This window comes from Bacillus rossius, chromosome 2 (assembly GCF_032445375.1).
Source record: "Bacillus rossius redtenbacheri isolate Brsri chromosome 2, Brsri_v3, whole genome shotgun sequence".
NCBI classification, from domain to species: Eukaryota; Metazoa; Arthropoda; class Insecta; order Phasmatodea; family Bacillidae; genus Bacillus; species Bacillus rossius.
In genome coordinates this window covers 50,170,622-50,187,850 of record NC_086331.1, presented here as the reverse complement: position 1 = coordinate 50,187,850, position 17,229 = coordinate 50,170,622, and the positions used below count along the sequence as shown (strand labels likewise).

Sequence of the window (17,229 nt, the reverse complement as noted above, 5' to 3'; positions counted from 1 at the left end):
GGTCTAAAACTGAACTTTTCCAGGTTTTCTGTAACACAATTACGACATTCCACAAAACTGAAAAAACTGCATAACAGTACATTGACGGGTTTCAAAGTATTTCAACTCACTAAAATTAGTAAAAAAAATACCTTCTTCCAGACGTGGCCAAAGTGACTCAATTGATGGCAAATAAAACATGCTGCTACAAATATTTCACACACTTACTTTTGCAAAAACATAAGTAAAAGGAAGCTCCCAACATTTTCGCAGTGACTCAACTTTTTCGTCTATTGCACTTGCTTCAGAACGAGCCAAATCCAACACTCGAGCCTTCTTCAACTGCAATTACTTGATCTCCTCTTCAACTCTTCTTTTTCTGCCTTCTTCTTGTCTGTAGCTTCCTTTTCTTTTTGTTTTGTTTGCAGGGCTTCCTTACGCCTACAACTAGCATTTATTACATACTGTAACATGGACTTGGTGATATCTACATGCTCTACACCTCCAGAACGTTGAACAAAGTCGTACATCTGTCTTTGTGCGATCAGTATTGCTTCCTGCAAGTTTTCAGTCAGCAAATTAGAATTTACTGAAAATCCTCTTTCCAATGATGCATTTCCATGGGAAAGTACCAACATCATCCTCACAAACTTTAGAAGGCCTGTTTTGGCAGCTACTGTATGTGCCTTAAGAAAGAGCATCCACAAGTGATCAAGGCGCCAGTCTTCTCGAGAAAAAGACGAGAACAGTGCTTCAGAATCTTGCGAGGAACATACCAACTGATATGATCACTCAATGTTATCAGCTTCTTGTCCTGATAGCCACTTGTTTTGAAGACAACATTCTAAACTGTAATTCACACACTGTTTCCTCACAACCGAATTTAAAGCCACAGACGGACATAAGCAGGAAATTCCCTTGGTAAGTTTGTACTTCAGGGGACTTTTGTCTTTAAGTTTTTTTACCATAACCTTTAGACAAGTCCTAACATCATTTTCAAGTAACAGGACAGACTTTTCTGGTACTTTCTCTTTCTTGATGGCATGGAGTACTGCATAACCCAACTTGATATTGTTAGCAGTCAATAGATTTTCCTGGTTATCTACATCCAATCGAGATACATTGCGTTTTTCCCTAAATCTCTTCAGTACCTCTGGTTTCACCAACTTTCCTGCCAAAGCTAATAAAATGTCTACCAGTGAATCATACAGAAAAGGTGCCATGGGTGCTTCACTTTGGAAAATTGTAAGAAACAATTCCAGCTCTGATGCCAAAGAGTGGAATAATGTAAATTTTACTTCTAGAAGATTATCTTCAAGAGCACTTTTCACTACATTGAAAGACAGATGAAATAGAAACTTCACTAACAAATTTCTTTGGAACACTGTAAGAAACAATTCCAGCTCTGATGCCAAAGAGTGGAAAAATGTAAATTTTACTTCTAGAAGATTATCTTCAAGAGCACTTTCCACTACCTACATACATTGAAAGAAAGATGCCAAACCTAATAAAATGTCTACCAGTGAATCATACAGAAAAGGTGCCATGGGTGCTTCACTTTGGAAAATTGTAAGAAACAATTCCAGTTCTGATGCCAAAGAGTGGAAAAATGTAAATTTTACTTCTAGAAGATTATCTTCAAGAGCAATTTTCACTACATTGAAAGACAGATGAAATAGAAACTTCACTAACAAATTTCTTTGGAACACTGTAAGATACAATTCCAGCTCTGATGCCAAAGAGTGGAAAAATGTAAATTTTACTTCTAGAAGATTATCTTCAAGAGCACTTTCCACTACCTACATACATTGAAAGAAAGATGAAATAGAAACTTCACTAACAAATTTCTTTAGGTGGGGTAACGTTTTCATGGCACGCTCAGCAACTGCAGTATTTTCTAACCATCTGATTGCACAAAATTTCTTGGGAAAAAGCTCTGATCTAGTTATTCTAATGTAATCTGCCCTCCTTGCAGGTACATGCTTAAACAAAAAGTAACTGTGCCTCAAAAAACTAACAACATCCCATTGTGTAGGAGAAATTCCAGTTTTGAAAGCACCATGGACCGTATGAAGCCCACAGCTACCAATTTATAGCAACGATGGCGAATCTTCACCAAAAGTGATATGTATTTTCAAAGATAATAAAAATACCCAGTTTACGTTGGGGGCATCCATAATTATTTAAAATTAAATGCACCTGTCGGTGTAATCCGAACGCGGGAAGCACATGCCGCAGCACCTACGTCAGCAGGATAACAGACCAGCTTGAACCAGTTTGTATCACGTGATTTAACGCCACTTCCGAATCCGATGGTAAATAAAAGAAAATGGACGTGGGAACTGTTCGTTATTTGCCATTCAAAAATAAAACTGGGAGGGGATACACTTGATGCTACGTCAATGCAAGCTGATCAATAAACAAAAAAGTATTGCCAACTACAACCTACCAAAAAAAATTCCCTGATTTTTGAAAAAATTCCCTGATTTTTCCCTGATTACAATATTCCCTGATTTTTCCAGGTTTTCCAGGGTCAGTAGACACCCTGAAAATATCATTAAGATACAAACATCCCTTTAGCCAATGATGAGGCACACATCTCATGCAAGGCATGCCTGCAAGCATTATTAATTAATGCGCAAAATATGTACCTACAATGCACAGAAAAAACATTTCATATTCTCTTACCTTCACATAGTCTTTGCTCTTGTAGTTTGGGATTTCTGGTGGATATAGAAACGAGTTTTCACAGTTCCCCTCATCATTAAATCCTATAAAAGGAAAAGTGGCCATGCTTACTTTCACTGCATAATTATTATATGTACCAACAATTATTAAAAAATAAAACTAACTCATCAGGTACAAGGACATCAGTTATATCATACAATACTAAATTTACTTACCTGGAAGATTTACGGATGGTAATGAATATATTTTGAGTTGACTAGAACCCACATTCTTACAATGGGGTAAGAAATGTCTGTCACATATCTTGTAGTTGTTCCTTACAATGTCCTTAGGTAAACCAAACAATTTTACATTGGCGATTCTCTTCAACCAAACATCGAAAATATCACTTGATACAGGAATACGATGGCGAACACTTGTATTATCCTCGCAACCCGGAACGCAACACCTTCTCTTCCGAGTTGTCATAATTATAATAGCCAAATCACACTTAAAACACACATAATTGAATTGATAAAATACATTGCATTACACCATGCTGGCATTCAAATTCAATATGGCAAATGGCGGGCAGCAACTTGAAACAAACAGACGCCATGATAGTTGAATCTAGATGATACTCCTATCTAGCGGAACGGCCGGTAACTAATTGAAAAACTTGGTATCCACCGTGGCAATTCGAGTTTCTCCCCCACCCCCATGGGTGTAACTTAATGGGTAGATTGGTTCCTTGATCAACTTTTTTGGACATCCAGTAGATGGCAGAAGCTGCCAACTAACTAGTCATTACAAACTTTAAATAAAAATTAATTATAATTCGTATTTTAATTTAGTATGATGTAAAATCATATTTTTATATTTAAGTTGTAAGTATGTATACAAATATCCTTATAAATATCAAAATACATTTTCCAACTTCTAATTTTAATACCAGTTTGTTTCCGTAGGTCCTGTTTGCTTTGTTTTGGCAATTTTTTTGGTGTGTTTCTGGGTCATTTTGGCGGGTATTGTGTTGTTAGTTATTTAAATTTATAGAACGTATTAGCTTGTTCTTAAAACTGTCATTATCATGGCAAAGAATAGTCATCGATGTTTTGTGACGGCATGTGCGAATAATGTTCATGTCAACCCAGGTGTCTTAGCTTGGTAAAGTTCTATATGGTATATACCAACAGCAAAACCGGAAACAAGATGGCGGATGTACATGGAGACACTATAATACTAGCAAACACAAAACATCATACTTTATTGATGAAAAAATAAATAAAAAAAACATAAAACAACATGTATCATAAAAAAATTAACAAACTAAGTTAATTTCCTTATTACAATTAAAGTTCATTAAAATTAATATATTAATTTAAACAATGCGAAACCCCCATTAACTGAAAATTAAAAAATTCACTGCACACAAACTAAGTAATGTGCACATATACCAGCTACATCAGTCGATTGCTACAAGCTTTCTCTACAAAATGTACTGTCCACTTTCTCAAAATGGGTCGACAGATTTTTTGTATATGCTTTTCGCAACAACTCCGTGCATGAAAAACTATAGTTAGGCGGCGCGAAAAAAGCTATGAATTCAAAATTTTATAAAATTTTATTGGTTTCATTAAAACCAATGAAAGATTAACACACATCACACAATGTCTGTCCTTATCAAAACTTATATTTATTTCATTTTTGAGAGCATAGGTCTATAAAAACACTACATTAATAATCACCCTTTCACCACAAAAATTATTATATTTTAAAAAATTCGCAGCTGCCAAACTAAGTAATGTGCACATATACCAGCTACATCAGTCGATTGCTACAAGCTTTCTCTACATAATGTAGTGTCCACTTTTTCAAAATGGGTCGACACATTTTCTGTATATGATTTTAGCAACAACTGCGTGCATGAAAAACTGGAGTTAGGCCGCGCGAAAAATGCTACGAATTCAACACTTTATAAAATTTTGTTGGTTTCATTTAGACCAATGAAAGCATAAACATAGTTCACACAATGCCTGTCCTTATCAAAACTTATATTTATTTACTTTTTTAGAGCATAGGTCTTTAAAAACACTACATTAATAATCATCCTTGCAACTCAAAAATTATTATATTTTAAAAAATTAGCAGCTGCCAAACTAAGTATTGTGCACATATACTAGCTACATACGTCGATTGCTACAAGCTTTCTCTAAAAAATGTACTGTCCACTTTTTATAAATGGGTCGGATAATTTTCTTATATGCTAACAACAACTCCGTGCAAGAAAAACTGGAGTTAGGACGCGCGAAAAATGCTATGACTTCAATATTTTATAAAACTTTTGTTGGTTTCATTAAGACCAATGAAAGAATAAACGTAGTTCACACAATGTCTGTCCTTATCAAAACTTATATTTATTTACTTTTTTAGAGCATAGGTCTATAAAAATACTACATTGATAATCACCCTTGCAACTCAAAAATTATTATATTTTAAAAAATTCGCAGCCCCCAAACGAAGTAATGTGCACATATACCAGCTACATCAGTCGATTGCTACAAGCTTTCTCTACAAAATGTAATGTCCTGTTTTAAAAATGGGTCGACCAATTTTCTTATATGCTTTTCGCAACAACTCTGTGCATGAAAAACTGGAGTTCAGCCGCCTGAAAAATGCTATGAAATTAAAACTTTATAAAATGTTATTGGTTTCATTATGACCAATGAAAGAATAAACACACATCACACAATGTCTTTCTTTATCAAAACTTATATTTATTTAATTTTTGAGAGCTTAGGTCTATAAAAATACTACATTAATAATCACCCTTGCACCTCAAAAATTATTATATTTTAAAAAATTCGCAGCTGCCAAACTAAGTGCACATATACCAGCTACATCAGTCTATGTACAAAATGTAGTGTCCACGTTTTAAAAATTGGTCGACAGATTTTCTGTATATGCTTTTCGCAACAACTCCGTGCAAGAAAAACTGGAGTTAGGTCGCGCAAAAAATGCTATGAATTCAAAACTTTAAAAAATTTTATTGGTTTCAATATGACCAATGAAAGACTTAATACACATCACACAAGTCTTTCTTTATCAAAACTTATATTTATTTAATTTTTTAGAGCATGGGTCTATAAAAACACTACTTTAATAATCACCCTTGCAACTCAAACATTATTATATTTTAAAAAATTCGCAGCTCCCAAACTAAATAATGTGCACATATACCAGCTACATCAGTGGTTTGCTACAAGCTTTCTCTACAAAATGTAGTGTCCACTTTTTCAAAATGGGTCGACCAATATTATTTAATGCTAATAGCAACAACTCCGTGCAAGAAAAACTGGAGTTAGGACGCGCGAAAAATGCTATGACTTCAACATTTTATAAAATTTTGTTGGTTTCATTTTGACCGATGAAAGAATAAACGTAGTTCACACAATGTCTGTCCTGATCAAAACTTATATTTTTTTAGTTTTTTAGAGCTTAGGTCTATCAAAATACTACATTAATAATCACCCTTGCAACTCAAAAATTATTATATTTTAAAAATTTCGCAGCTCCCAAACTAAGTAATGTGTACATATAACAGCTACATCAGTCGTTTGCTACAAGCTTTCTCTACAAAATGTAGTGTCAACTTTTTCAAAATGGGTCGACCAATATTCTTTAATGCTAATAGCAACAACTCCGTGCAAGAAAAACTGGAGTTAGGACGCGCGAAAAATGCTATGACTTCAACATTTTATAAAATTTTGTTGGTTTCATTTTGACTAATGAAAGTATAAACGTAGTTCACACAATGTCTGTCCTGATCAAAACTTATATTTTTTTAGTTTTTTAGAGCTTAGGTCTATCAAAATACTACATTAATTATCACCCTTGCAACTCAAAAATTATTATATTTTAAAAAATTCGCAGTTCCCAATCTAAGTAATGTGCACATATACCAGCTACATCAGTCGATTGCTACAAGCTTTCTCTACAAAATGTAGTGTCCATTTTTTCAAAATGGGTCGACAGATTTTCTGTATATGCTTTTCGCAACAACTGCGTGCAAGAAAAACTGGAGTTAGGACGCGCGAAAAATGCTATGACTTCAACATTTTATAAAATTTTGTTGGATTCATTTAGACCAATGAAAGAAAAAACGTAGTTCACACAATGTCTGTCCTTATCAAAACTTATATTTATTTACTTTTTTAGTGCTTAGGTCTTTAAAAATACTACATTAATAATCATCCTTGCAACTCAAAAATTATTATATTTTAAAAAATTAGCAGCTGCCAAACTAAGTATTGTGCACATATACTAGCTACATACGTCGATTGCTACAAGCTTTCTCTAAAAAATGTACTGTCCACTTTTTATAAATGGGTCGGATAATTTTCTTATATGCTAACAACAACTCCGTGCAAGAAAAACTGGAGTTAGGACGCGCGAAAAATGCTATGACTTCAATATTTTATAAAACTTTTGTTGGTTTCATTAAGACCAATGAAAGAATAAACGTAGTTCACACAATGTCTGTCCTTATCAAAACTTATATTTATTTACTTTTTTAGATCTTAGGTCTATAAAAATACTACATTAATAATCACCCTTGCAACTCAAAAATTATTATATTTTAAAATATTCGCAGCTGCCAAACTAAGTAATGTGCACATATACCAGCTACATCAGTCGATTGCTACAAGCTTTCTCTACAAAATGTACTGTTCACTTTTTAAAAATGGGTCGACAAATTTTCTTATATGCTAATAGCAACAATTCCGTGCAAGAAAAACTGCAGTTAGGACGCGCGAAAAATGCTATGACTTCAATATTTTATAAAATTTTGTTGGTTTCATTTAGGCCAATGAAAGCATAAACTTAGTTAACACAATGTCTGTCCTTATCAAAACTTATATTTATTTACTTTTTTAGAGCATAGGTCTATAAAAATACTCCATTAATAATCACCCTTGCACCTCAAAAATTATTATATTTTAAAAAATTCGCTGCTGCCAAACTAAGTAATGTGCAGATATACCAGCTACATCAGTCGATTGCTACAAGATTTCTAAACAAAATGTACTGTCCACTTTTTCAAAATGGGTCGACAGATTTTTTGTATATGCTTTTCGCAACAACTCCGTGCATGAAAAACTGGTTTTAGGCTGCGCGAAAAATGCTGCTAATATTACTTTTTTTTTCTTCAAATTTGTTAGTTTCATTTAATTGAAAGAAGATCTAAAACCGTTTTGACGGTTTAATATTATTTAACTGAAAGAATTGTTGCTAACAGCTTTATCATTCAAACAATTTTTTTTTTACCTGGCATTTTGAATATATGTATATATATATATATATATATATATATATATATATATATATATATATATATATATATATAAAATCTGTTAAATTTTGACGTTTCTATATGTCATGTATAACTTTTGTCTAGTAAAAGTTTTAATAAGTCCTACCATTATTGCGAGGGGATGAAAAAAAAAATTGAAATAGAATAAAAATCATAACTTTGACATTATGTGTATCGTACAATCAAATAACCTCTGTGGTAAACCTTTTTATAGATAGTCTTAAATATTTGTTTGATAATATTTATTATACAATTAACTATTACTGATAGGGTGGGGAAAAAATTGGTGGGGGCAACAATTGGTACGCCCTTAGTGTGTGTTCTATCTAATCCACCTAAAATATACATAAAATTTATAAATATTGACAAATTCAAGTGGTTTGAAATATATTTTGCTAAGACTAACTGTTATTGAAAGTGGTTGAAATAAATGATTATGAAATGTGTGAAAATGTCAGATTTCTCCTTTTTGTAAAAATTGATTACATTATAGGATGTTATGTAAATGGCGTTTTCTTGAACTTTCTAATACATGCGAAAAGTTACTAAATGAAAAAAGAAAAGAATTATTAACTTCGAAATATATCTTTACATGTAGCCTGTTCCGAAAGGGAGTTTGAAAATGTGTAAACTAGCCATGAGAGTCCTTTTATTAAGTTCAGATCTCCACATATATATAATGCTTCATTCCATGTAGAAAAGGTATTTCATATTTAGTTTTTACGTAAAACTTTAGACTATTTTACTTCAAACTAATGTCTTGTTGTGAAATATATATTTTTAAAATCATAATTTGTTTCCTGCATCAAGGAAAAGCATGCTTAGGGGAAAGTGGGGAAATACCGCACACTTAAGGAATAAGTGCTATAAATTGAAATTTATTATTTATTTTAAAATATGCTGACTAATTATACGAACCTAGATCTATACCTTCTGCATCTCTATAATATAATCTGCAAAAAACTAATAAGTTTATTTACATTTTACAACAAAACAAAATGATGCAATTGTGCGGTATTCCCCACCCCATGGGGCAATACCGCACACACCATGGGGCAATGTCGCACACCATATTATTAGTATAGGATAGCCGGTCCGGCGCCAGGCTCCAGGCGGTGGATTGCGATTGTCGGTCCGCCATATTGATTTGTGACGTCACGGCGGCCATCTTGGATGGTTGTGACCTTGACCTTTGACCTTTACCCCGACGGCCATTTTGGATCCGCCATCTTGGATGCAGCGTAATGGGACACGGCGTAACGGGACACAGTGTAACGGGACAAGTAGGTCACGGTCGCCATCTTTAAAATCCGCCATCTTTAAATCGAGCGCCCCACTCATTATGATGAAATTTTCGTCTCTGTCGTCATATTGATTTTTTCTGTTCTGCTGGAGGCCGCCATCTTGAATACCGTCGACTCTGTTTCTGTTATTTGTTCCTAGATAGCGCCAGCGTCGCTCTTGATTTTTTTCTGTTCCACTGGAGGCCGCCATCTTGGATACCGTCGACTTTATTTCTTTTGTTTGTTCCTAGATAGCACCAGCGGCGCTCTTGATTTTTTTTTCTGTTCCACTGGAGGCCGCCATCTTGAATACCGTCGACTTTGTTTCTGTTGTTTGTTCCTAGATAGCGCCAGCGTCACTCTGTCTCATCACATAAGGTCGATGTTTCATTACCTACCAGAGCTATTATGGTCCTTATCGACATATCAAATTTATTTTTTTATGCAAAATACATTTGAAGCGCTGTGATTTGAACCAGCGCAGCTCTGATCTTTAGGTTGGAAAACATACGCCTTTAACCGCTCGGCCATCGAGACATTTACCAGACTGAGAATTAAATAAGGTATATATAAAAATAACATGCATATTTGGACTTGTAATTTTTTTTAATTTAAAGTAATAATAGCACCACCTATTCGAGACAGAACAGCCATCTTGTATTAAGTCGTAACCGTTGCAATTTTCGTTATGGTCGCCATCTTGAAAATCTGTAAATATTTAGCTAGAAATTCGGGAAAAATTCCAAAATTCATTAAATAAATTAAATAATCGAATTAAATAATAAAAATCTTAAAAACCACTGTTGCAGTTATCGTTACGGTCGCCATTTTGGATTATATAAATTATGCATGTTTCGTTACGCCCGCCATCTCGGTTGAGTACTATGTCATCGTTACACTTTATGTTACGACCGCCATATTGGATCCTATTAATGTTGCAATTATCGTTATGGTAGCCATCTTGAAATTTAGTCATCATCTTGGAAATCCGTATTTTTTATGTTAGAAAATCGGGAAAAATTCCAAAATTCATCAAAAAATTAACTTATTTGAATTCTGTTTGATTATATCGATGTACGTCCTCGGTTCGATTCCCGGCGAGAGTAAACGGTCGATCCTTCCTCCATGAAAGCTAACTAGACCGACCTCACACCACCAATACCAAGGTATACATCGTCATCTGGTATGATGTCATGTCCGCCACCTTGTCTTCGTCCGCAGAAGACTGTCATCTTGTTTTCGTCTGCTAGATGTGCTAGCAACATGTGAATATAATTTTCAGTTCACCAGAACTTTAACCTCGACTGTTGGCATTAAACTTTGTCATTGACCATGTACTTTGACCTTGACCTTGAACCTTGACCTTGAACCTTGACCTTGAAATTTGACCTTGGCCTTGACCTTGAACCTTGACCTTGAAACTTGACCTTGAACTTTGTCATTGACCTTTATCTTTGACTTTGACCTTGACGTCCATCATGGATCCGACATTTTATGTTTAGTACATGCTACCAGGAGTACCTACTGCCTGCTAGTGGTCATTACCTTCATCTTGTTTTCGTCTGCTGGTGGACACCATATTGTGTGTACTCGTCTTACCATTCTAACCCGCCGCAGTGCAGTAATCATTTATTATTACTGAGTTGCCAGACATCTTGAAATTTGAGCACCATCTTGAAATCATGTAATAATGTAGCTAGAAAAGCGGGAAAAAATTCCAAAGTCACCGAAAAAATTAATTATTAATTTACAAATGATTAGATCAGTTCCTGTCCACGGTTCGACTCTTGAACAGTGACAGTTGTAACTAAATATTAAATAAATTTTAGATTCTGTTTTCCATTAACTTTCGCGGATTTTATTAATCATTCACTCTACGAAAATCAGCTCAAGACACTATACCTGACCAACGAATTAAATACAGAGCTGCTATGCTTTACATAATAGTCTAGTTTTTTGATATTTAGATTAACCTTTAAAATGTTCATGTACAAAGTCATCCAGACATATAGCCCAAGTGTCTCCGGACCTTGAGATCGAGTCATGACAATGTCAGTCATATAGTCCATGAACACAGTACACACAGGAAAACGGAATTTACATGCAGGAAAACGAAATGTACACACAGTACACACAGGAAAACGGAATGTACACACAGGAAAACGGAATTTACACGCAGGAAAACGGAATGTACACACAGGAAAACGGAATGTACACACAGGAAAACGGAATGTACACACAGGAAAACGGATTGTACACACAGTACACACAGGAAAACGGAATTTACACAGGAAAACGGAATTTACACACAGGAAAACCGAATGTACACACAGGAAATCGGAACGTACACACGGTACACACAGGAAAAAACGGAATGATCACACATGGAGTAGCGGAAACACATGCTTAGTTGGAAATCAGAATACAATAAATAAATCATACTTTTTTTAAATATAAATACTTCATTTATTTTTCAATAGTACACACATGACAGTTAAACAAATGATTATTGTATGTAGCCAGCTTCCCTCAGTCCTTTGAGTATGAAGGATATTACTTTAATGTTCGAATAGTTTCCTCTACGAACAGATGCCACCAACAGTCTTAGCCGGTCAACCAATATGTTTGGATCTTACCATGATGTGTAATCAATCTCTTCTGCCACCATCTTCCTTGCACGTTTATTATAAATATTATGATCTCTGCTGTCCTCCGTTTTAACACCAACCACAAGGTCACATTCGTCATCGAGCCAGTGATCATCACAAGCTTGATCAGATTTATTTAATATATCACGACGTTTCCATCGTTTTGATCTCAGAACACCGCCACAGCCTTCGGTCTTGTCCGCTTTAGCTGCCTCAGCACAGTCTTCGATCACGTCGCCAGCTTCAGAGTCACTGTAGCAATCACCGTAGAAGGCATCGTCTTCACCCAGATTACCGTAAGAACTCGTTATCGTTGATGGCGAAGTGTCTGCATCGCCTTCATGCTTCCTTTTTTAGGAGTCCATTATTTTTACAAAGTATGGACGATCTACTGAATATAGGCTTGAGTGTATTCTCACTTTTCACGGTGTTGATACTTCCATTAGTTTCAGTCTTCCCGAAACCATCAGCATCCTTCGATATTTGTTTCTCGTCACGATCGGCGTGCTACGGCTTCCATCTTTTCTATATTAATAATATTATTTATCTTAAAATCTCCGCATCCGTGTAACTATCACAGATTCAAATCATCATCATCGTAGCTGTCATCAATATTGTCATGAGCTGCATCAATATAACTCATTTTATGATATCGTTTCTACATTTCAGTTGTCAGAGATTAACCACAATCTATGATCTTGTGAGCTCCATTCTCATTTTCTGTAAAAGCCTATGAGTCCAGTTTTATTATTTAATTTGTCAACCCATCATCACAAACTCAATTAAATCATCTTAGTATGTAGAAAAAAAAATCATCAAAGTTCCTTTCATTTAATCTTAGGAAACGCATCATCCTTTCCACCTATAGTTTAGTTTCTTGAGCCCAAGAGTCTTTCATTATATATATACCATGCAGTGTTCTTAAAGAGATGTGGTATACCACCATTTCTACATACAAATCCATCCTATCAATGATTTGTTTACACATAAAAAAACCTTCACGTTATTTTTACATGTTTTATTAAATTATCTCCTCGACTAAAATAATCACCACACATAGTAATTTCTACAAAGGACACTTTGTCCAAGACATTTTAACCATCATCTGTCTGAAAACAACCATGTCTCATCTATATCACAAAGTAAACGAGGGTTAGAGGAGATAGGTCAAACAAGTGCTAGTCACTCATAGGGTAAGGAACAGGTGTTCGAAACCTATCTCAGACATTGTAGCATCTATGTATTTTTCTTACCTCATGTAGAAAAATATGTTCCAATGCATACGAATTTAAACTTATTCACGTGCGACTAGTCAAAAGTACATAAATTCAAGCACGTCAACCGCAAAAAAAAAAATTCTCAAGGATAGAGGCAGAGACTTCTCGATCGAGACACGCATACCACCACCTGCAAATGAACATTGACCCCTCGCGCAGGAGTTGCAAGCTTGCAGAATGCTGCGGCAGTCATATGTTTGCTCGAGTCATACACACGTCACGTCACTAGTCTTCCCACTCATTTCACGTAAAACTCCAGTGAAATCGTAATCCAGCATACGTAAAGTACTTGCTGGAACCACTTCAAAGTATGCATAACTGAACCAGAGCAGAAAATCAGCCTACGTATGTATAACTTGCTACCAACAAAAAAAAATTTGTAGCACATATACGAGAGGAGTCGATTCCTACATACCATACTGTGAAAGCCGATACTCTGATAATTATAAGCAGCAAAATATTTCAAATCAAGACCTTGGCCAGTATACATTCATTTTTCCATGTTGTAAAAATTCATGTTAGTAATCAGCAACGAAGGAGTGAGTAACTTGGACGAAGAACCGCTTTCCAAGTATCCAGAATCTTACTGATACAGCCCATACAGTGCACCAGAGTACTCCGAAGTATGATCAATTGATTAACATCATTTAATTTTTTAATAACACCTCCGTAGTGTACACCAATATATGACAGGTTACGATTTAAGACCATAAATTTCCCACAAGTCTGTTAGTTTTATTTCGGGAAGTAATAAATTATTTCTCAGAAATAATAAATCAAGTTCCTATCAGATTTGCTCTAACGTTACGGTATTACATACACCAGCACTTTACCAAAACATCTCCCATAAAAAATCCTAAGAATGCAGATAACATACTCAGACAAAAATAATTTTAGCAAAATAAACTGTCTTGAACATTATTGGTAAAAATTATTAAAATACACACAAACAAGTCAAAACGTGCATTACAACTCCGACCAAAATTACGTGTCACATGTAGTTATGACATTAAGATGAATGAAGTAGGTTAAGAAAAATAAAACAAATAATATTTTTAATTCTATAATTTATTTAAAAGTTTACATTTATATACAAAGAAATTTGACACTGTATATATATCGTATACATTTCTCAGTTCATGTGACATTCATTTTTATTAAAATAAATTATTATATTTCGTTTTTAGAGTGACAAAATACAAATAATTCATACAGATCACGATACATCAGTTCAGGAGTGTAGCACCTTAGAGGACCAGACATGTTGATGATAGAAACCTTCCTTTACAAAATTTATAATGTTTTTTCAAGTATAATTTTCGTGTAACCTGTACACCGCACTTCTCACACAGAAATTTTACACGGTCAAGATTTCTTCTGCAGCCATGCTTTTCATGGATGCGTGTACTTCGTAGTCGTTCAAATCGTTTACCACAGTAGCAGCACTAATACAGATATCCATCGCAATTACCATCGCTTCCCTGCTGTACAACTTGCAAATGAACTTTGCTTTTACAATGCCTAATAAAATTACTTTTGTTTGTGAAATGTACACCACACGGGTCACACGGAAATGTCACACGATTAGCGTTTCTTCTACAGACATGATTTTCATGTCTTCTTGCATGTTGACGGTACTTAAAACTTTTGTCACAGTACGTACACAGATGTCTCGTCGTTAGACCTTGAGTCACCGACGGCTCGGAAAGTATCTTACTTTCAATGTACACTGCTGTTGTAGGCGACGAAGTCCCGTATGTTGCATGAGCTGGAGATTTCCCAGTCGACATTGACAGATCATCTGTACTGGATGCCAAAGAATCTGATGTATACACGACTGATGCAGAAGCTGGGAATTGCTCACAAAATGTTGTATTTACCAAATGCGGTGTAGTTGCAGGTATCGGAGTCTCCTCTGCGTTCGATAATGCACACATTGAAGTCTCTTGGAGTGAAGAGACAGTAGATACAGCCATCATCGGGATCTCTGGAGATGGTAGCCTCGTTACCATCGGAATCTCTGGAGCTGCCCTCATCGTTGTCATCGGGATCTGCTTCGTCATCATCGCCTCCGTCGTCAGGGACCCCGGTGAAGACGCGAGACCCTCCGACAAGATCTCTGCAGCCGTTGACCCCGCCACCATTGGGATTTGTACCGATGTCATCGTTGCTACCATTGAATTCGGATACACATGAATATTCATGTATCGGACTTATATGCAGACAAGTCAATCCATCAGATCTGCACTGCACCACTACAAGAGGTAGACTGAGGGACCTGCTGTCTAAGACTCGCTTAAATATCAGCGTCCGCTTGTATAATACGCAAGTCAATACATCATCCATTGTTATTACTTTAAAAAAAAATTAGGAATTTAAACAGTACAAGTTTAAATTATATATTCAAAGAACTAATCACACATCCTACATACACGGTTAATTTAGACTTACTAGAAGGACCAAGAGTCTCTGAACAATGGAACTTTCAGAACTCAGACATAATTTAAATTGTATTATGTACAGCTACACAAAACCTCCAACTGACTCCAAATGTCTACAACACATGACTAAAATATATTATCCGATACCAGGCTAGGTCCAAAGTCAATTATTTTTTGTACCTCTCATCTTCAGTTCAGAGGACCTTCAGTGTTGATATAGCTACAGCCAAGACATGCCCAGTACCATACATCTTCAAAGCCTTCAGAGTCGATCCTTCTTAAGCCTTACGACAAAAGTCTCCGAAACAAGAGACCTACTCTATAAGTTTACTAGACATTTATATGCTTGTCATAGCACACATCGATAAATATCTTCGTGAATAACCCAAAATATTATCAGACCACCAGCATTCGATTTATACACCAACATATCCATCAACACAAGTTCATTCTACATTAAGCTCCTCACTTACTTCCACCAGTCTACTCAGCTACACTCAGTACACAAAAACTAAAATAAGTCAATTAACAACCTAGTATTTATGTACATTCGGTCATTTAATATGAGGTGCCCTCCATATTGAAATTTGGGCACTATCTTAGATATTTGTATTTATTGACTTATTAGTTCGGGAAAAATTCGAAAATTCACCGAATAAATCACACATTATTTTACATATTGAATTGAAACTTGCTTCGATCTATGGACGAAGCTGAAAATAAATTTAATTTAAATAACAGAAAAGTGTCAGGTTCGAGAACTAAAACACCACAAGTTCTTTTACAAACATAATATTTATTACATAAATTCTATCACACTACATGGTCACTTGCGAAAGCCAGCAATCTTATAAACATTTAGCCCTGCATAGACGTGAAACGACTAATTCTTAGCTCCATCAGCTCCAACTGCTCCTAATGCTCCAACAGCTACAATAGCTCCAACAGCTCCAACAGCTCCAAAGGCTCCAAAGGCTCCAAATGCTCCAACAGCTCCAACAGCTCCAAATGTTCCAAATGCTCCAACAGCTCCAAATGCTCCAAATGCTCCAACAGCTCCAACAGCTCCAAATTCTCCAAATGCTCCAACAGCTCCAAATGCTCCATATGCTCCAAATGGTCCAATCGCTCCAAACGCTCCAACTGATTTAAATTACTTTTTTTTTTATCGAACTTGACATGTTCACATGCATGACTTTATTAGTATACATTTTTGGATGTCAGTGGTGACTTTTTTAAACCTTTACGTTATAAGTTTTATTTAGAAATGAGCTTTTCGAGAAATTGTTAAAATCTATTTTGAAAAAAAATATTAAAATTTCTTCAAGTTTATACACATGCATTTAATTGAAACCATTATTTTATGTAGCCAGCTTCCTTCAGTCCTTTAAGTATGAAGGATATTTCTTTGATGTTCGAATAGTTTCCTGCACAAAGCGAACCACGTAGTAGTCTTAGCCTGTCAACCAATATGTTAGGATCTTCCCATGAGGTATAATAAATCTCTTCTGCTACGTTCATCTTCCTATTATGTTTATAATAAATATTATTATCTCTGGT

General features: G+C 35.2%; 1 protein-coding gene across 1 annotated transcript in view; it reads left to right on the top strand.

Annotated features, from left to right (window-relative positions):
* LOC134529277 (adapter molecule Crk) overlaps window positions 1-15,201 on the top strand; it is a 150,356-nt gene extending 135,155 nt beyond the window's left edge. Inside the window, exon 6 of the mRNA XM_063363174.1 lies at window positions 15,129-15,201. Coding sequence (XP_063219244.1) covers window positions 15,129-15,194 — 66 coding nt within the window. The 3' untranslated portion in view covers window positions 15,195-15,201. The remainder of the gene's footprint in view (window positions 1-15,128) is intronic.
* Window positions 15,202-17,229: the final 2,028 nt, after the last annotated feature.